At 37.8% G+C, this 21,583-nt stretch overlaps 3 protein-coding genes across 10 annotated transcripts in view; all 3 read left to right on the forward strand.

The window, feature by feature from the left end:
• Positions 1-21,583, forward strand: part of LOC130235780 (protocadherin alpha-C2-like) — a 235,343-nt gene that overhangs the window by 102,458 nt on the left and 111,302 nt on the right. Inside the window, exon 1 of one of the 8 annotated variants that reach the window (XM_056466251.1) lies at positions 7,675-10,206. The exons of 5 other annotated variants lie outside the window; for them this stretch is intronic. In XM_056466251.1, the coding sequence (XP_056322226.1) occupies positions 7,759-10,206 (2,448 nt within the window). In that variant the 5' untranslated portion in view covers positions 7,675-7,758. Of the gene's footprint in view, positions 1-7,674; positions 10,207-10,854; positions 13,396-21,583 lie in introns of those variants that run through there. 2 more of the 8 variants (XM_056466252.1, XM_056466264.1) reach the window with 2 other exon arrangements.
• Positions 4,516-7,574, forward strand: LOC130236665 (protocadherin beta-16). Its single transcript, XM_056467419.1, has 2 exons — positions 4,516-7,035; positions 7,515-7,574. The coding sequence occupies exons 1-2, from the start codon at positions 4,591-4,593 to the stop codon at positions 7,572-7,574; spliced, it is 2,505 nt and encodes an 834-aa protein (XP_056323394.1). The 5' UTR covers positions 4,516-4,590.
• Positions 18,104-20,664, forward strand: LOC130236666 (protocadherin gamma-A6-like). The gene has a single exon (XM_056467420.1). It carries the CDS (start codon positions 18,187-18,189, stop codon positions 20,662-20,664), a length of 2,478 nt encoding a protein of 825 aa, XP_056323395.1. The 5' UTR covers positions 18,104-18,186.

A 21,583-nucleotide genomic window follows, 5' to 3' on the forward strand; every position in this document is an offset into this window, starting at 1 on the left:
AACCTCCTTTGTCGAACTGTGATCATAATGCTTCACTTGAATCACTTCACACTTATAGAACTCTTTTAAAATGAACAGAGGCACAGACAATGACAGTCTAATTTTAATCTGCTGAAAGTTTTGCATTTTTAAAAGGTTGTTTTGATTGTATGTGCTGTGGAATGTTTCATGATATGGATATAGAGGACGGAGCTTATTATTGAGAACAATTATTGAGATGCAAATTGAAAACTGTATTGAATTTGGGGTTTATAAAATAAAATCAAATTCAATAAATCAATAACAAGATTTTGTTAAAGAACACTAGGAAAGACCATAGAGACCTCACAGAACAAATTATATTTCTGGAAATGGTAGGAAACTTTGGGACGCTATGAAAGTAGTAACTAATATGGGACCAATGCTCTTAGTGATTTCTCTCTTAGATTTGAGGCTCCATTAGAGGTAACAATTGATTTAGACTTTATTATATGTAACACAGATCAAACATCATTTGTTTGTTCAATATTTAAAGGTATATGTGCAAAAAATCTATGTGCGCTGACTGAATTTTTGCCTTTTTCTTAAAAAGTTGATGGCCTGAGGATGTCATAACTGTATTTCTCATTTGGTAAATAAACAGTTAGAAGATACCCCAGCATATGCATGTTTACTTATTATTGATTTCAGTTTGCTGTTTAATACACTCTGGCATAAGATTTTAATTAAGAAACTGATAGCACTGAAAGCAATTCCCTCATATAAAACTTGAATACATATTTTACTGATCGTACACAAGTGACGCAGTGGCGCAGTAAGTAATGTTGTAGCCTCACAGCAAGAAGGTCGCTGGTTCGAGCCTCGGCTGGGTCAGTTGGCGTTTCTGTGTGGAGTTTGCATGTTCTCTCTGCGTACTGAAAGCAATTCCCTCATATAAAACCTCCGGGAGCACTCCGGGTTTCCTCCGGTTGCTCTGGTTTCTCCAACAGTCCAAAGACATGCGGTACAGGTGAATTGGGTGGGCTAAATTGTCCGTAGTGTATGAGTGTGAATGGGTGTGTATGGATTTTTCCCAGAGAGGGGTTGCGGCTGGAAGGTCATCTGCTGCGTGAAACATGTGCTGGATAAATTGGTGGTTCATTCCGCTGTGGCGACCCCGGACTAATAAAGGGACAAAGCCGAAAAGAAAATGAATGAATGATCGTACACAACAAGGGTCAATAATTGATGTTCTGCAGAAAGAATTACTAACACAGGAGAACCGCAGAGCTGTGCTAGCTAACCTATTCTGTTCACATGTCACAGACCAGGATAATTATTTGTTTATACATTTTTTGAATGACACCGCAATATTGAGTTAACTGCTCGTGAATTACACTTCTTTGCAGTTCTTATGGGAAGTGGAGGGAGTTTTGATTTTAAATAGACCGAGGGCTGTTGAAATGATCTTTGATATTAGATCTCTGGGGTTCACAGTCCTTTAGTATTTAACAGGTTTCCTCACAAACACATTTAGGTGTTCATATAGGCAATCTGTTATGTTGGTCTTCTCTAGGCTATAATTTTTGCATAAGGTGAAGGTATTTGGAGTAAAAAAAAGAGTATTTTATTCCTGCTACACAAGTCTGTTTATAAATGATATGTTATGAGAGCATGTTGTGGAATTCAAAACTTGCTTGACTTATACAGACTGTTTTAAAAATTGTAGGTAGGGAAGTTAAAAGACTTATTCAAAATATGCAGATGCAGATGGAGATAAACACATTTTACACAAGAATGTAATCCTCGGGGAGATGATTAAAGATCTTGTTGTGCACATCGACTTGATATAAGCACTCATTTGTGAAGAGAAGTAACTTAATGCAGGGTGTTGGCATATTTTATGTGCAAAATGATGTTTAATATATTGTATTCTGACTATATCATGTATGTCCAAGACAGATTTCCTAGAAATGGCACAATAAATTATACACAAACAAACAAACAAACAATTTCAGCTAAAAAAGGGTTCTTCAAGACAATGTGGTTTTAAAGGGAATGTTACTATGTACTAAGACATTTAAAAAATTATATCATATAAACATACTGTATATCAGTTGTCATTTCAAATATAAATCAAATTAAACATTTCTCTAAACAAGGATTGTGTTGGTGTTTACATAATTCATACACTATTTATACTGTATTTTTACTTTTGTAATGCAACTTAGATTTGACTGTTTAAGTTTTGACTTTTTTTTGTGAGTGATCTAAAATGTGAATCTTTTACCACAATGATCCTTGTAAAATTTATGTCACTGGAGTAATAATAATAGTCAGTAAAGTATATATTTAGATATAAGTATATGGCAGTTAAAATTATTAGCCCCTTTACGCTATATATTTTTTACAGAACAAACCATCATTTTACAGTAACTTGCCTAATTACTTTAACCTGCCTTGTTAACCTAATTAACCTAGTTAAGCCTTTAAATGTCACTTTAAGCTGTATAGCAGTGTCTTGAAAAATATCTAGTAAAATATTATTTACTGTCATCATGGCAAAGATAAAAGAAATCATTTATTAGAAATGAGTTTTTAAAACTATTATGTCTAGAAATGTGTTAAAAAAATCTCTCTGTTAAACAAAAATTGGAGAAAAAAATAAACATGAATATTTTAATCCATTTCTCAGTGAATAAAGGCAATGTATTTTAGTGCATTTAAAGAAACTGATTTATATATCAGATATATTTATTAAAAAATATTATAGTCACCAATCATATTTACAACTTAAAAGATAATAAAATTAAACACAAGCAAAATATTGTAAAAACTACATTTTTATTTTCTTTTTTACATTTTTTATTTAAATTTTTTGATTCTTGATTTTTCCTCTTTTTTAAATTTGTATTTAATATGTTTCTATATCATATAAGTTTGGGTGTACTCTTTTTTGGACCATTATCGTCAGTTAATTTGTCAGATAAGCTCCAGATTTGGCTTCAGTCCTGACTAATCTAATGTATTTGCACAAATATAATATTGTTTAGCTTCCTATTAAAAATATGAATTTAAAAGATAGATTTGTGAGGGGTGTACTCATATATGCTGAGTATTGTACATATAAATATAAAACAAAAGACTAAAAATAAAAAAGACAAAAATAAGACTGTTGTTTGACAGTTTGCAAAAACATAAAGTAGTGGCAATTGGTTTATTTGAACTGATTTTGCTAATAGACCTTTCTGCATAAAATTGCATACTTCTGCTATCTTTCTAATGTTATTTTTTTCCTATTCAATAATTTTACTACAATACATAGGTGTGAAAACAGTCACCATTTGACACCAAATAGCAACAAAACAGCAAAGAAGGCAAACATAAATCGCAATGAAAATGTAAGAAAATATGAGCATGGGGTCTCTGGTTGAGTTTGCAGGTAAAACACTTAAGGAAATACCTTCCATCTAGATCTAGACTATACCAGCAAAACATTATAAACAGTATTAACTATAAAGTCGTTATATTGTTTCTAAAGGTAACAGGTATTTGTTACATGTTTTTATAATTTTCCATCTTAAAAAACCAAAAGGCTTAAAATCTGACAAATTTGTCTCTTTTATGATGGTTAACTGTAAATGGTCGTAATCTTTTCAATCTTGTTTTTCTTTTCTTTCATGCTCTTATCTGTGAACCAATGCTGGATATTCTTCTACAGGTAAGGAAAAAAAAAAATTTTATTCACTCTACATTAACTGAGCTGCATGTTTATGATGCATGATTCCAAATGACTTATTTTGTAATTGAATCTGGAAATCCTAAATATCTTTATGGACAACTAATTATAACCGCATTAACCATTAAACATGTTGATGAAATTTAAGAGACTAAAGGGAATGTGTTTAACAGATATGGCTAATAAATAAGGTTAAAATATTAGGATTTGTTTGAATCATTGCTGGTGCTGCCTTCATGGAAGGCAAGAAATGGTCAAATCAGTATATTCAATGCATTGTTAGTTTCTTTGGTGACATGTTATATGTTGATAAAATAGCGCTAATTGCAAAAAAAAAAAAAAAAGTATACCACTAATTGAATAGGAAAAAACACAAAGTTCCTAATTTTTTCCTCTGTTGATATTTTTCTTCATTCATTCATTCGTTCATTCATTCATTCACTCATTTACTTTTAATGATTCATAGCCCTTTGCGTCTGAAAGTGGATTTGTATACTGAATTATTTTGGCGGGTGCTGTTCATTCCCGTGGTGCTGAAATGATCATAGTCTGTTGACTGATAAAAACGAGTTGTGGCTCACATTTGAGTCAACACAACTTAGTTGTTTAGTTATGTTTTCAGTAGAACTGATTTTGCACGTTTGGCTAGAACAGCTGCATTGAGGCTACTGGTCTTGTATTTTCAACTTTAAGTCTCTGAGTGCCGCTGTTGATTAACATCTGACTAGAGCGCCTGTTTGCTCAGTTGTCTACAATTGCCAGTGCATTTACAAACGCGTTTGGTTGGGCATCCGTGGCGATTTTCTGACGATAAGGACATGAGTGCGCTCTGGGGAAACTGGGATTTTTAATTTTTCGTTTTTGTTGCAAATTCATTTAACAACACAGCTCAGATGGCTCTCTTAATTTTTGCGAGCAATACAAACAATCCATGGAAGATTTTTACGCATTCAAAATGGCAGGTGGTTTTTTTCATCCTCTGCTTGTACGGAATGGACGTCGTTTATTGCAATGTGAGATATTCCATCCCGGAGGAAATGCCAGAGGGATCATTCGTTGGAAACATCGCCAAGGATCTTGGAATAGAGATAAGTAGATTGATATCTGGAAAAGCTCGTGTCGTAACAAAGGGTGGACGACAGTATGTCGACCTGAGCAGAGACAAAGGGACACTAGTAGTTAAAGAAAGGATAGATCGTGAGGAGCTCTGTAAGCAAACGACGCCGTGTAGCTTCAGTTTTGATCTAATCGTTGAAAACCCAATCCAGCTGCATCGAGTCACGGTTGAGGTGCAAGACATAAACGATAACGCTCCGTTATTTCCGAAAGAAAGTGTTAATTTGGAAATAAGCGAAAACTCCATTTCTGGAACCAGGTTCCCTTTGGACAGCGCAATAGATACAGACGTAGGGCTAAATAGTGTACAGATCTACAAACTACACCCAGCTGATAATTTTAAACTGGAAGTGCACAGTCTGACTAATGGAAACAAATACATTGAGATGATTTTACAACGAGAACTAGATCGGGAGGAACGAGATGAGATTAAATTGGTTCTTGTAGCAGCTGATGGCGGATCACCTCAGAAATCAGGCACTGTAAAAATACACGTTACTATTCTTGATATTAATGATAACGCCCCGTCATGTAAACAGTCAGAATTTAAAACCGAGGTTAGAGAAAATTCACCTGCTGGAACTATTATAGGTACTGTTAGCGCTGCTGATGCTGATGAAGGCGTTAATGGCCATGTTTCTTATTCATTTGCTGTTGCTAGCAAGGAAGCAAGGGAACTTTTTGAGATAAAGACAGAAACAGGCGAAATAATACTTCTTGATCATTTAGATTATGAATCTCAAAACAGTTATCAATTAAACATTAAAGCTAAGGATAAGGGAGGTCTGGCTGACACATGCAAATTTGTCATAGATGTAATTGATGAAAATGACAACTCACCAACTATACAGCTGATGTCCTTCTCAAACACCCTACCTGAAAATTCTGCAGTGGGAACAACAGTAGCTGTTATTACTGTAGAGGATGCGGATTCGGACAAAAATGGCCTTGTTCATTGTTCAATAAATCAAAATATTCCCTTTAAAATAGAATCATCCCTCTCGGAGTATTATAGTGTAATTACCGATGATATGCTTGATCGAGAAACTGTTACTGAATATAACATAACAATCTTGGTATCGGACCAAGGAAGTCCAGCGCGACACTCTAACAAAACACTTAATGTTAAAATATCAGATGTAAATGATAACCCGCCCAAATTCGGCTCAGATGAATATAAAACATCTGTTAATGAAAACAATTCCCCAGGTGTGACTATACTGACTGTTAAAGCAAATGATGCTGATTGGGGTCCCAACGCACAGTTATCTTACTTCCTGAAGGATGGAGATATACGCGGTGCACCGCTGAGTTCAATCGTGTCTGTAGATGCTCTTACTGGAACGGTTCATGCTGTAAAATCATTTGATTTTGAACAGTTAAAATCGTTTTCCTTTAACGTGACAGCTCGAGATGGAGGATCCCCGCCACTGAGCTCTGAAGTAACAATAACTATCAACATTCAAGACCAGAACGACAACGCTCCCCAGGTTCTGTATCCAGTACAGACTGGCGCTTCGGTGGTGGCTGAGATTGTGCCTCGTGCTGCAGATGTTGGATATCTGGTCACTAAAGTGGTGGCTGTTGATGTGGACTCTGGTCAGAATGCCTGGCTCTCCTATAAACTCCAGAAAGCTCCAGACAGAGCGCTGTTTGAAGTGGGTTTACAGAATGGAGAAATAAGAACTGTGCGACAAGTCACTGATAAAGATGCTGTCAAGCAAAAACTCACTGTTGTTGTGGAGGATAACGGACAGCCCTCTCGCTCAGCTGTGGTCTCCATTAACGTGGCTGTGGCTGACAGCTTTCCTGAAGTGCTGTCAGAGTTCTCAGACTTTCCGCATGAGAAACAATATAACGACAGCTTAACTTTTTATTTAGTTCTGGCTCTGGCCGCTGTTTCTTTCCTATTCATCACTTGTGTGGTTGTGATAATATCAGTTAAAATCTACAGATGGAGACAATCTCGCTTCCTCTATCAGTCCAATCTGCCTGTTATTCCGTACTATCCACCGCATTACGCAGACACAGGAGTCACTGGAACTCTACCGCAGGGCTATAATTATGAAGTGTGCATGACGACTGACTCGAGGAAGAGTGACTGTAAGTTTTCTACACTCGGGGGTCAGAGTGTTTTAGTGGTGGACCCCAGTTTTACTCAGACGATGCAGCGAACATTGAAGGAAAAGAACATTCATGAAAACTCTGAACTGCATGAAATGGTAAGAGCATTGCATGATTCGATTAATTAAAATGATGAAAAATAATATTACAAGTAATAATAAAATAATAATAATATTATAAATAGCAATAATTATAAAAACATAAATAAAAACAACATCTTGCTATGTCTTTATTCCCGTTTGATCATAAATATATATTTTTGTTTGTACATGTTGTTGTCAAATTGTCAATTTTAAAGTTAAATAATATCTGCCTGTTTTAGAAAAGAACTTTATGGTCACTTTAATATGTAAACTATAAAAATATAAGTTTTTCACGCATAAAATCACTGTGCTGAAAATGGGTGCTGTTTGTTCCGATGGTGCTGAAATGGTCAAGGATTTTTTTTCTGTTGCATGTTTCTGACGGAACTGCCTGTGACTCAGTGACATATTTCAGCAGAACGCATTTACTTTATTATTATTGTTGTTGTTGTACATGTTGTTCTGGTGAAAACTCATGTTTGACATTTAGGAAGAATGGAGACATTGAGGCTTGTATTTGCGAGTTTAAAGCTCTGAGTGCCGCTGTTGACTAACATCTGACTAGAGAGCCTGTTCGCTCAGAAGTCTTTCTTGATAGTCCATTATACTGACGCGCTTGTAGGTTGGGCATATGTAGGTTTTTTCTTGGACTGAAAGAACCTGCAGTGTGCATCTATCGGATTTGGCCTTTTAATGTTTTAATTCACTTAATCTCGCTTCATTTGACGACTGCTTATCATGATGGCGTTCTTACTGTTGTGGAGCAATACACACAATCTATGGAATTTTTTTACGCATTCAAAATGGCAGGTTGTTTGTTTCATCCTCTGCTTGTACGGAATGGACGTCGTTTATTGCAATGTGAGATATTCCATCCCGGAGGAAATGCCAGAGGGATCATTCGTTGGAAACATCGCCAAGGATCTTGGAATCGAGATAAGTAGATTGATATCTGGAAAAGCTCGTGTCGTAACGAAGGGTGGACGACAGTATGTCGACCTGAGCAGAGACAAAGGGACTCTAGTGGTTAAAGAAAGGATAGATCGCGAGGAGCTCTGTAAGCAAACGACGCCTTGTAGCTTCAGTTTTGATCTTATCGTTGAAAACCCAATCCAGCTTCATCGGGTCACAGTTGAGGTGCAAGACATAAACGATAATACTCCGTTATTTCCGAAAGACAGTGTTATTTTGAACATAACCGAAAATGCAGTTTTAGGTGCTCGATTTCCTTTGGATCGCGCCATGGATACAGATGTAGGTCTAAATGGAATACAGAGCTACAAACTATACCCAACTGATAATTTTAAACTGGAAGTGCACAGTCTGACTGATGGAAAAAAATACATTGAGATGATTTTACAGCGTGAACTAGATCGAGAGGAGCGCGGAGAGATTAAATTGGTTCTTGTAGCAGCTGATGGCGGATCACCTCAGAAATCAGGCACTGTAAAAATTCACGTTACTATTCTTGACGCTAATGACAATGCCCCGGTGTGTAAACAGTCAGTATTTAAAACTGAGGTTAGAGAAAATTCACCTGCTGGAACTGTCATGGGTACTGTTAGCGCTGCTGATGCTGATGAAGGCGTTAATGGCCATGTTTCTTACTACTTTGCTCTAGCTAGCAAAGAAGAAAAAGAACTATTTAATATAAACTCAGAAACAGGCGAGGTTACACTTCTTGCTCACTTGGATTACGAATCTCAAAACAGTTTCCAATTAAACATTAACGCACGGGATAAAGGAGGGTTGTCAGACACTTGTAAAATTGTTATAGATGTAATTGATGAAAATGACAACTCACCAACTATACAGCTGATGTCCTTCTCAAACACCCTACCTGAAAATTCTGCCGTGGGAACAACAGTAGCTGTTATTACTGTAGAGGATGCGGATTCGGACAAAAATGGCCTTGTTCATTGTTCAATAAATCAAAATATTCCCTTTAAAATAGAATCATCCCTCTCGGAGTATTATAGTGTAATTACGGATGATATGCTTGATCGAGAAACAGCTACTGAATATAACATAACAATCTTGGTATCGGACCAAGGAAGTCCAGCGCGACACTCTAACAAAACACTTAATGTTAAAATATCAGATGTAAATGATAACCCGCCCAAATTCGGCTCAGATGAATATAAAACATCTGTTAATGAAAACAATTCCCCTGGTGTGACTATACTGACTGTTAAAGCAAATGATGCTGATTGGGGTCCCAACGCGCAGTTATCTTACTTCCTGAAGGATGGAGATATACGCGGTGCACCGCTGAGTTCAATCGTGTCTGTAGATGCTCTTACTGGAACGGTTCATGCTGTAAAATCATTTGATTTTGAACAGTTAAAATCGTTTTCCTTTAACGTGACAGCTCGAGATGGAGGATCCCCGCCACTGAGCTCTGAAGTAAAAATAACTATCAATATTCAAGACCAGAATGACAACGCTCCTCAGGTTCTGTATCCAGTACAGACTGGCGCTTCAGTGGTGGCTGAGATTGTGCCTCGTGCTGCAGATGTGGGATATCTGGTCACTAAAGTGGTGGCTGTTGATGTGGACTCTGGTCAGAATGCCTGGCTCTCCTATAAACTCCAGAAAGCTCCAGACAGAGCGCTGTTTGAAGTGGGTTTACAGAATGGAGAATTAAGAACTGTGCGACAAGTGACTGATAAAGATGCTGTCAAACAAAAACTCACTGTTGTTGTGGAGGATAACGGACAGCCCTCTCGCTCAGCTGTGGTCTCCATTAACGTGGCTGTGGCTGACAGCTTTCCTGAAGTGCTGTCAGAGTTCTCAGACTTTCCGCATGAGAAACAATATAACGACAGCTTAACTTTTTATTTAGTTCTGGCTCTGGCCGCTGTTTCTTTCCTATTCATCACTTGTGTGGTTGTGATAATATCAGTTAAAATCTACAGATGGAGACAATCTCGCCTCCTCTATCAGTCCAATCTGCCTGTTATTCCGTACTATCCACCGCATTACGCAGACACAGGAGTCACCGGAACTCTGCCGCACGGATATAATTATGAAGTGTGCATGACGACTGACTCGAGGAAGAGTGACTGTAAGTTTTCTACACTCGAGGGTCAGAGTGTTTTAGTGGTGGACCCGAGTTTTACTGAGACGATGCAGCGAACAATGAAGGAAAAGAACATTCATGAAAACTCTGAACTGCATGAAATGGTAAGAGCATTGCATGATTCGATTAATTAAAATGATGACAATAATAATAATAGTAATAACAAAATTAAATAATAATAGTAATAATTATCAAAAACAAATAAATACAACATTATACAATAGATTTACTCTCATTTAATCATATATTTTTGCTTTCTACATGTTGTTTTCAAATTGTCGATTTTAAAATGAAATGATAGGCCACCTGTTTCAGAAAAGAATTCTAAGTGAACTTTAATATGTAAACATACACTATAAAAATACATGGTTTATTGATATCACGCCTAAAATCACTGTGCTGAAAAAGGGTGCTGTTCATTCCGATGGTGCTGAAATGGTCAATAAATTCTTCCTGTTTCATGTTTTTGACGGATCTGACTGTGACTCAGTGACATATTTCAACAAAACGCATTAACTTTATTATTATTATTGTTGTTGTTTGTTCTTGCTCTTGCTTTTGTTGTTTTGGTGCAAACTCATGACGTTTAACAAGAATGGAAAGACAGAGGCTTGTATTTGCAAGTGTAAAGCTCTGAGTGCCGCTGTTGACTAACATCTGAGTAAAAAGAGCCTATTTGCTCAGTAGCCTGTATTTCTAGTTGCTTATTCTGACGCGCTTGTAGGTTGGGCATAAGTAGCTTTTTTCTTGGATTGAGAGAACCTGGCCTGCAATATGCATTTATCAGATTTGGCCTTTTAATTTTTTATTGCATTTAATCTCGCTTTATTTGAGGACTGCTTTTCGTGATGGCGTTCTTGCTTTTATGGAGCAATTCACACAATCCACGGAAGATTTTTACGCATTCAAAATGGCAGGTTGTTTGTTTCATCCTCTGCTTGTACGGAATGGACGTCGTTTATTGCAATGTGAGATATTCCATCCCGGAGGAAATGCCAGAGGGATCATTCGTTGGAAACATCGCCAAGGATCTTGGAATCGAGATAAGTAGATTGATATCTGGAAAAGCTCGTGTTGTAACAAAGGGTGGACGACAGTATGTCGACCTGAGCAGAGACAAAGGGACTCTTGTAGTTAAAGAAAGGATAGATCGCGAGGAGCTCTGTAAGCAAACGACGCCGTGTAGCTTCAGTTTTGATCTAATCGTTGAAAACCCAATCCAGCTGCATCGGGTCACAGTTGAGGTGCAAGACATAAACGATAATGCTCCGTTATTTCCGAAAGAAAGTGTTAATTTGAACATAACCGAAAATGCAGTTTTAGGTGCTCGATTTCCTTTGGACAACGCTATAGATGCAGATGTTGGTTTAAATGGAATACAGAGCTACAAACTACACCCAACTGAAAGTTTTAAACTGGATGTGCATAGTCAAAGAGATGGAAACAAATACATTGCGTTGGTTTTACAGCGTGAACTAGATCGGGAGGAGCGCGATGAGATTAAATTGGTTCTTGTAGCAGCTGACGGTGGATCACCTCAGAAATCAGGCACTGTAAAAATACACGTTACTATTCTTGACGCTAATGACAATGCCCCGGTGTGTAAACAGTCAGTATTTAAAACTGAGGTTAGAGAAAATTCACCTGCTGGAACTATTATTGGTATTGTTAGTGCCACTGATGCTGATGAAGGTGTTAATGGCCATGTTTCCTATTCATTTGCTCTTGCTAGCAAGGAAGCAAGGGAACTTTTTGTGATAAAATCAGAAACAGGAGAGATAAATCTTTTAACAAATATAGATTATGAGTCTCAAAATAGTTACCAATTAAACATTAATGCACGGGATAAAGGAGGGTTGTCAGACACTTGTAAAATTGTTATAGATGTAATTGATGAAAATGACAACTCACCAACCATACAGCTGATGTCCTTCTCAAACACTATTGCTGAAAGTGCTCCAGTGGGAACAACTGTAGCTGTTATTACTGTAGAGGATGCGGACTCGGGCAAAAATGGCCTTGTTCATTGCTCAATAAATCGAAATATTCCCTTTAAAATAGAATCATCCCTCTCGGAGTATTATAGTGTAATTACCGATGATATGCTTGATCGAGAAACTGTTACTGAATATAACATAACAATCTTGGTATCGGACCAAGGAAGTCCAGCGCGACACTCTAACAAAACACTTAATGTTAAAATATCAGATGTAAATGATAACCCGCCCAAATTCAGCTCAGATGAATATAAAACATCTGTTAATGAAAACAATTCCCCAGGTGTGACTATACTGACTGTTAAAGCAAATGATGCTGATTGGGGTCCCAACGCGCAGTTATCTTACTTCCTGAAGGATGGAGATATACGCGGTGCACCGCTGAGTTCAATCGTGTCTGTAGATGCTCTTACTGGAACGGTTCATGCTGTAAAATCATTTGATTTTGAACAGTTAAAATCGTTTTCCTTTAACGTGACAGCTCGAGATGGAGGATCCCCGCCACTGAGCTCTGAAGTAACAATAACTATCAATATTCAAGACCAGAATGACAACGCTCCTCAGGTTCTGTATCCAGTACAGACTGGCGCTACAGTGGTGGCTGAGATTGTGCCTCGTGCTGCAGATGTGGGATATCTGGTCACTAAAGTGGTGGCTGTTGATGTGGACTCTGGTCAGAATGCCTGGCTCTCCTATAAACTCCAGAAAGCTCCAGACAGAGCGCTGTTTGAAGTGGGTTTACAGAATGGAGAAATAAGAACTGTGCGACAAGTCACTGATAAAGATGCTGTCAAACAAAAACTCACTGTTGTTGTGGAGGATAACGGACAGCCCTCTCGCTCCGCTGTGGTCTCCATTAACGTGGCTGTGGCTGACAGCTTTCCTGAAGTGCTGTCAGAGTTCACAGACTTTACGCATGAGAAACAATATAACGACAACCTGACTTTTTATTTAGTTCTGGCTCTGGCCGCTGTTTCTTTCCTATTCATCACTTGTGTGGTTGTGATAATATCAGTTAAAATCTACAGATGGAGACAATCTCGCTTCCTCTATCAGTCCAATCTGCCTGTTATTCCGTACTATCCACCGCATTACGCAGACACAGGAGTCACTGGAACTCTACCGCACGGCTATAATTATGAAGTGTGCATGACGACTGACTCGAGGAAGAGTGACTGTAAGTTTTCTACACTCGGGGGTCAGAGTGTTTTAGTGGTGGACCCGAGTTTTACTGAGACGATGCAGCGAACATTGAAGGAAAAGAACATTCATGAAAACTCTGAACTGCATGAAATGGTAAGAGCATTGCATGATTCAATTAATTAAAATGATGACAATAATAATAATAGTAATAACAAAATTAAATAATAATAGTAATAATTATCAAAAACAAACAAATACAACATTATACAATAGATTTATTCTCATTTAATCATATATTTTTGCTTTCTACATGTTGTTTTCAAATTGTCGATTTTAAAATGAAATGATAGGCCACCTGTTTCAGAAAAGAATTCTAAGTGAACTTTAATATGTAAACATACACTATAAAAATACATGGTTTATTGATATCACGCCTAAAATCACTGTGCTGAAAAAGGGTGCTGTTTATTCCGATGGTGCTGAAATGGTCAATGAATTCTTCTTGTTTCATGTTTTTGACGGATCTGACTGTGACTCAGTGACATATTTCAACAAAACGCATTTACTTTATTATTATTGTTGTTGTTGTTTGTTCTTGCTCTTGCTTTTGTTGTTTTGGTGCAAACGCATGACGTTTAACAAGAATGGAAAGACAGAGGCTTGTATTTGCAAGTGTAAAGCTCTGAGTGCCGCTGTTGACTAACATCTGAGTAAAAAGAGCCTATTTGCTCAGTAGCCTGTATTTCTAGTCGCTTATTCTGACGCGCTTGTAGGTTGGGCATAAGTAGCTTTTTTCTTGGATTGAGAGAACCTGGCCTGCAATATGCATTTATCAGATTTGGCCTTTTAATTTTTTATTGCATTTAATCTCGCTTTATTTGAGGACTGCTTTTCGTGATGGCGTTCTTGCTTTTATGGAGCAATACACACAATCCACGGAAGATTTTTACGCATTCAAAATGGCAGGTTGTTTGTTTCATCCTCTGCTTGTACGGAATGGACGTCGTTTATTGCAATGTGAGATATTCCATCCCGGAGGAAATGCCAGAGGGATCATTCGTTGGAAATATCGCCAAGGATCTTGGAATAGAGATAAGTAGATTGATATCTGGAAAAGCTCGTGTCGTAACGAAGGGTGGACGACAGTATGTCGACCTGAGCAGAGACAAAGGGACTCTAGTAGTTAAAGAAAGGATAGATCGTGAGGAGCTCTGTAAGCAAACGACGCCGTGTAGCTTCAGTTTTGATCTAATCGTTGAAAACCCAATCCAGCTGCATCGGGTCACAGTTGAGGTGCAAGACATAAACGATAATGCTCCGTTATTTCCGAAAGAAAGTGTTAATTTAAAAATAGCAGAAAATGCAATTTTAGGTGCTCGCTTCCCTCTAGATAGTGCTATAGATACAGATGTAGGTCTAAATGGAATACAAAGGTACAAACTGCATTCTACTGACAATTTTAAACTGGAGATGCATAGTCTGACTGATGGAAATACATACATTGAGATGATTTTACAACGAGAACTAGATCGCGAGGAGCGCGATGAGATTAAATTGGTTCTTCTGGCAACTGATGGTGGATCGCCTGAGAAATCAGGCACTGTAAAAATACACGTTACTATTCTTGACGCTAATGACAATGCACCAGTATGTAAACAGTCAGTATTTAAAAATGAAGTTAGAGAAAATTCACCTACTGGTACTATTATAGGTACTGTTAGCGCTGCTGATGCTGATGAAGGCGTTAATGGTTATGTTTCTTACTCCTTTGCTCTTGCTAGCAAGGAAGCAAGAGAGATATTTAAGATAAACTCAGAAACAGGTGAGGTTACACTTCTTGCAAATTTAGATTATGAGTCTCAAAATAGTTATCATCTAAATATTAATGCCGTAGATACAGGAGGTTTGTCTGATACTTGCAAAATTGTTATAGATGTAATTGATGAGAATGACAATTCTCCCACTATACAGCTGATGTCCTTCTCAAACACTATTGCAGAAAATTCTCCTGTGGGAACCACAGTAGCTGTTATTAATGTAGAGGATGCGGATTCGGGCAAAAATGGCCTTGTTCATTGCTCAATAAATCAAAACGTACCGTTTAAAATCGAGTCATCATTCTCAGAATATTACAGTTTAATAACTGATGATATGCTTGATCGAGAAACTGTTACTGAATATAACATAACAATCTTGGTATCGGACCAAGGAAGTCCAGCGCGACACTCTAACAAAACACTTAATGTTAAAATATCAGATGTAAATGATAACCCGCCCAAATTCGGCTCAGATGAATATAAAACATCTGTTAATGAAAACAATTCCCCTGGTGTGACTATACTGACTGTTAAAGCAAATGATGCTGATTGGGGTCCCAACGCGCAGTTATCTTACTTCCTGAAGGATGGAGATATACGCGGTGCACCGCTGAGTTCAATCGTGTCTGTAGATGCTCTTACTGGAACGGTTCATGCTGTAAAATCATTTGATTTTGAACAGTTAAAATCGTTTTCCTTTAACGTGACAGCTCGAGATGGAGGATCCCCGCCACTGAGCTCTGAAGTAACAATAACTATCAATATTCAAGACCAGAACGACAACGCTCCTCAGGTTCTGTATCCAGTACAGACTGGCGCTTCAGTGGTGGCTGAGATTGTGCCTCGTGCTGCAGATGTTGGATATCTGGTCACTAAAGTGGTGGCTGTTGATGTGGACTCTGGTCAGAATGCCTGGCTCTCCTATAAACTCCAGAAAGCTCCAGACAGAGCGCTGTTTGAAGTGGGTTTACAGAATGGAGAAATAAGAACTGTGCGACAAGTCACTGATAAAGATGCTGTCAAACAAAAACTCACTGTTGTTGTGGAGGATAACGGACAGCCCTCTCGCTCAGCTGTGGTCTCCATTAACGTGGCTGTGGCTGACAGCTTTCCTGAAGTGCTGTCAGAGTTTACAGACTTTACGCATGAGAAACAATATAACGACAGCTTAACTTTTTATTTAGTTCTGGCTCTGGCCGCTGTTTCTTTCCTATTCATCACTTGTGTGGTTGTGATAATATCAGTTAAAATCTACAGATGGAGACAATCTCGCTTCCTCTATCAGTCCAATCTGCCTGTTATTCCATACTATCCACCGCATTACGCAGACACAGGAGTCACTGGAACTCTGCCGCACGGCTATAATTATGAAGTGTGCATGACGACTGACTCGAGGAAGAGTGACTGCAAGTTTTCTACACTCGGGGGTCAGAGTGTTTTAGTGGTGGACCCCAGTTTTACTGAGACGATGCAGCGCGCAATGAAGGAAAAAAAGTTCTTAGAAGATCCCGATTGCCCTGAAATGGTAAGATTGACCATTTATAAAATTGTTATATGCTATGTCATATTCAAATTGCAAGTGAAAATAGAAAATTAAAAATATTAGACGGTGTTAAATGTTTAAAATGTTTCTATGAAGTTGAACAGATTATCGTATGAAAATGTATTCACTCACATAACAAATAACTATATGAGAGCGCATTCTCGCATTTTTATCATGGGTTTTAATGTCTACACGTACGTTCTGAAACATTCTGGGCTGTTTAATACCAGTTAGGAATGTGGACACGCCTTACTGTTCAATAGTATCTGGATGCAGCCTTTATGATGCAAGCTGAGATTGCATCGCTCAGAGATGCAATGTCAGACACAACGCTCTTAATTGAACTAGTGATGTCACTGTGAGGGGCAGGGTTAGGGGTGGGGTTAGATGAGCGCATTAAAAAGCATTGGATGCAGCTCAGATTGCATCTGCACCAAACCTGCAGTCAGACCCCTCTCTAATCGTTGAGTTTTTTTTCCTTCGAATCATAACCTTAACGGATTGGTTGGTTCTCCATATTGTACTCCAAATTACACTGAAACAACCCAGCATTTTTACAGTGCAATAAAGCTTTTAATCGTTCTAGCTGCTTTTAGGCTATAATTTGTTCATAATGAAATGAAGTGAAAGATTCTTAATGAATGAACATTAATTAGGTTTAATACATGTGAAAGTATTTTATTCTTATTTCATGCTTAACTCATATAGAGTGATAATTCTGCATTAAATTGCTTTTTATGTTTCAAGGAATAGTTAAAGAAGAGAAAATATATATTTTTACACCCTCCATTAGCTCTAAATCTGTTTGAGTTTTTTTCTTCCTTTTACACAAGAAGAAGATAATTTGAAGAATGTTGGATACCGGTAGCCAATGACCTCAACAATATCTATTTTTTCCTACAATATGTATGTTAATTGGTACCGGTTTCAAACTTTATTCAACATGCAAATAACATTAAACAGATTTAGAACCATTTGAGAGTGAGTAAATGCACTCAAAAATATATTTTGCTTGTTCAAACTACTTATTTAAAATGAGCTGAAACAACACAATCCTTGAGATTTCATTGGGACAACGTATTTTTTATGTTCAATCCACATAAATGTATAAAAGTGTTAAGTTAACTTAATCAATTTGTGTTGGGACAACATGAATGAATTGTGTGGAACCCTGCATTTTTACAGTGTGGTGAGCACATTTTATTTTTGGCGATCTATTCTGCTTCCCTTTGTGTTTGTACTAGACAGTTGTTGCTTATTTATTTGCATATAGTTTTGAACGAATTTGTTGTTTGCAATCAATAATGTAACGAGTTTACTTAAGATAAAACAATGGAAGGAATTATTGTTTTGAAATGTTGTTTCTCGTTCTCAACTCTAAGGGCCGCTGTTGATTTGTAGAAAAGCATGTAAGGGCGCTTGTGGTTTGCGCAGCTGTGTTGATGCTGGTTGTGAGACTGTGGAGGAGGCTAGAAGAGTCGATGAACGGAGACGGGCACTATCAACCCACTTGGATTAATTTGTGGACGTTTCGTTTGCTAAACATAATCAGCAGTTTGTATTTTGCTAACTGTATTTATAACGATGTTTGTGATTAGAGTATTTAAAAATAGTCATTGCTACCAGTCGCAAAGCCAATCACTGGATCGTGTTTACTCATGGAGGGTCTTATTCATCATGGCCGTTTTTTCGATCTTAAAGACGCACGCACAGATTCGTTATTCAGTTCCAGAGGAAATGAAGAAAGGATCTCTTATCGGGAATATAGCTCATGATCTTGGTCTGGATGTTCAAAGACTGCGCTCGGGTCGAGCTCGAATCGTATCTGGCGACAGCACCGAGTACGTAGAGCTCAAAACAGACAAAGGGAGTTTGGTTGTAAAGGAGAGAATTGACCGAGAGCAGCTTTGCGCTGAAACCACTCCGTGCAGCTTCACGTTTGAAGTTATACTTGATAATCCAATGGAGTTGCATCATGTTACGGTCGAAATATTGGATGTCAACGATCATTCGCCAGTTTTTCCTAAAGATGAAATTAATCTCGAAATAAGCGAATCGGCCGCACCCGGTGCTCGTTTTCTACTGGGCAGCGCAGATGATCCTGATGTGGGTATGAATAGTATACAAAAGTATGTCATATCACAGAATGAAAATTTCATTTTGAAACAGCACGCGCGACCAAGTGGGGTCAAATATGCTGAAATGGTGCTTCAGAAAGCTCTAGACAGGGAACAACAGCCATTGCTTTATCTCATTGTCACAGCGGTTGATGGAGGAAATCCAGAAAGATCTGGTAATATGAAAATTAAGGTCACTGTACTAGATACAAATGACAACGCGCCAGTATTTAACCAGTCAGTTTACAGAGCAATAATAGCAGAAAATACACTTAAAGGAACGTTTATAACCAGCGTCAATGCAAGTGATGCCGACAGTGGTGCAAATGGATTATTTTCTTATAGCTTTGGGAATTTGAAAGTCATTGGTGAGATTTTTAAAATGAACGAAAGCAGCGGTGTTATTACTCTTAATGGTGTGCTTGATTATGAGAAAGCAAAGAAATATGAATTTGATATTGAAGCAAAGGACCAAGGAGGTTTAGGCGATTCTGCTAAAGTAATAATTGACTTAATCGATGTTAATGACAATGCACCTGTTGTAAGTGTCATGTCATTTTCAAGTCCAGTGGCTGAAGATGCACATATTGGTACAACCATTGCGATATTTAGCGTAAAAGATCTAGATGCTGGAGATAATGGCCATGTTGACTGCACTATTGATCGAAATTCTCCATTTAAACTACAGTCCTCATTGCGGAATTATTACACTTTAGTCACTGATGCTGTTTTAGATCGAGAGCGTGTGGCAGAATATAATATAACAATCACAGCTACAGATTCTGGATCTCCTGCGCTTTCCAGTCAGAAAACTTTGAATCTGAAAGTATCAGATGTGAATGACAATCCACCCAGGTTTCAAAAGAGTGTTTACACTGCATTTGTTACAGAAAACAATTCACCTGGAGTGTCCATATTTACTCTGAGCGCTAAAGATGATGACTGGAACCAGAACGCTCGTATTTCGTATCTTCTCGAAGATTCTTCAGTGGGTGGATCCCCTGTTTCCTCTTTTATATCAGTAAATGCTGACAGTGGAGTGGTTCACGCACTGCGCGGTTTTGACTATGAGCAAATGAAAAGTGTTCGTGTTTGTGTGAAAGCACAAGATGGAGGCTCCCCGCCCCTCAGCAATAATGTGACTTTGGATATTATAATTCAAGACCAGAATGACAACGCTCCTCAGGTTCTGTATCCAGTACAGACTGGCGCTTCAGTGGTGGCTGAGATTGTGCCTCGTGCTGCAGATGTGGGATATCTGGTCACTAAAGTGGTGGCTGTTGATGTGGACTCTGGTCAGAATGCCTGGCTCTCCTATAAACTCCAGAAAGCTCCAGACAGAGCGCTGTTTGAAGTGGGTTTACAGAATGGAGAAATAAGAACTGTGCGACAAGTCACTGATAAAGATGCTGTCAAACAAAAACTCACTGTTGTTGTTGAGGATAACGGACAGCCCTCTCGCTCAGCTGTGGTCTCCATTAACGTGGCTGTGGCTGACAGCTTTCCTGAAGTGCTGTCAGAGTTCTCAGACTTTCCGCATGAGAAACAATATAACGACAGCTTAACTTTTTATTTAGTTCTGGCTCTGGCCGCTGTTTCTTTCCTATTCATCACTTGTGTGGTTGTGATAATATCAGTTAAAATCTACAGATGGAGACAATCTCGCTTCCTCTATCAGTCCAATCTGCCTGTTATTCCGTACTATCCACCGCATTACGCAGACACAGGAGTCACTGGAACTCTACCGCACGGCTATAATTATGAAGTGTGCATGACGACTGACTCGAGGAAGAGTGACTGTAAGTTTTCTACACTCGGGGGTCAGAGTGTTTTAGTGGTGGACCCCAGTTTTACTCAGACGACCCAGCGCGCAATGAAGGACAATCGTTTTTTTAAAGATCCCGAAGACTGTCCTGAAACGGTAAGACTGCATACTATTAAATAACAATTATGATATAAAAAGTCTATAATATTGAATTACATGCAACAAATGTAAGGTTAGCAGTATTAGACACCATTTGCTACGTTAAATTGATTTACATTAATGTTTAGTTTGCAGTGTGTTACTTCTTATGAATTCATAATTAAACTCGTTCCAGCATGTATTAAATGTTCACACTTAATATATACATGCTAAAAATACTAATAACATTGTTCACTCAATTTAAATTCACAATTGTTTCTTAAATTTTGTTCAACATATATTTGTACATAATGACTTTAATTTAATAAAAGTCATACATATTTTTCTTTTGTTAGTTGCAATTACTAAAGCATTAACCGAGGTTAAATAATTGAGTTTTGTTAAAACGTTTTTGCTTTAAATTATTTTGCCAAAAGATCTGTAGATTAGTTGTTTTGTAACACTGCTATTGAAGGTTTTTTTTATAGGATTGTTCGTTTTTTTTTTTTTTTTTTTTTTTTTTTTTTTTTGCTACATGGTAGTACAATTTGCATAATATTTTTGGTATACACATCAGTTTAAGTATAAATTCCCACTAATAATTACTGCATTATTACCTGCGTAATTTTAAGAAATTAACTATTTATTATAAAGTATGTTTTTTATATTCCTAATTCTACAGTACCTATACACATTTTATTTACATTGTTCAGGGATATTTTATCCATTTGATAAATGATGGAATGCAGTTTTAGTTCTCGGACATTTCATAGCTTTTATTATTGCCGTTTCTCGTTCTTAACTCTAAGGGCCGCTGTTGATCTGTAAAACTAAATGCACGCAGGTCACTGCCTGGGGTTGGTGGAACTGTGCTGATGCTGGTTAGAATATTGTGGAGGAGACTAGAGAGAGTCGATGAAGGAAGACTGTCATTGACTAACAGCGACCAAACGGGATTTAT

This window comes from Danio aesculapii, chromosome 10, assembly GCF_903798145.1.
Source record: "Danio aesculapii chromosome 10, fDanAes4.1, whole genome shotgun sequence".
NCBI lineage: Eukaryota > Metazoa > Chordata > Actinopteri > Cypriniformes > Danionidae > Danio > Danio aesculapii.

What these genes read in the sequence shown, in the direction of transcription:
- LOC130236666 (XM_056467420.1), top strand. Translation starts at nt 18,187, where the DNA reads ATGTTTGTGATTAGAGTATTTAAAAATAGTCATTGCTACCAGTCGCAA.
- LOC130236665 (XM_056467419.1), top strand. Translation starts at nt 4,591, where the DNA reads ATGGCTCTCTTAATTTTTGCGAGCAATACAAACAATCCATGGAAGATT. An exon ending in ACTCTGAACTGCATGAAATG is followed by an intron (nt 7,036 to 7,514) that starts GTAAGAGCATTG and finishes ACATTTAGGAAG; the next exon opens with AATGGAGACATTGAGGCTTG.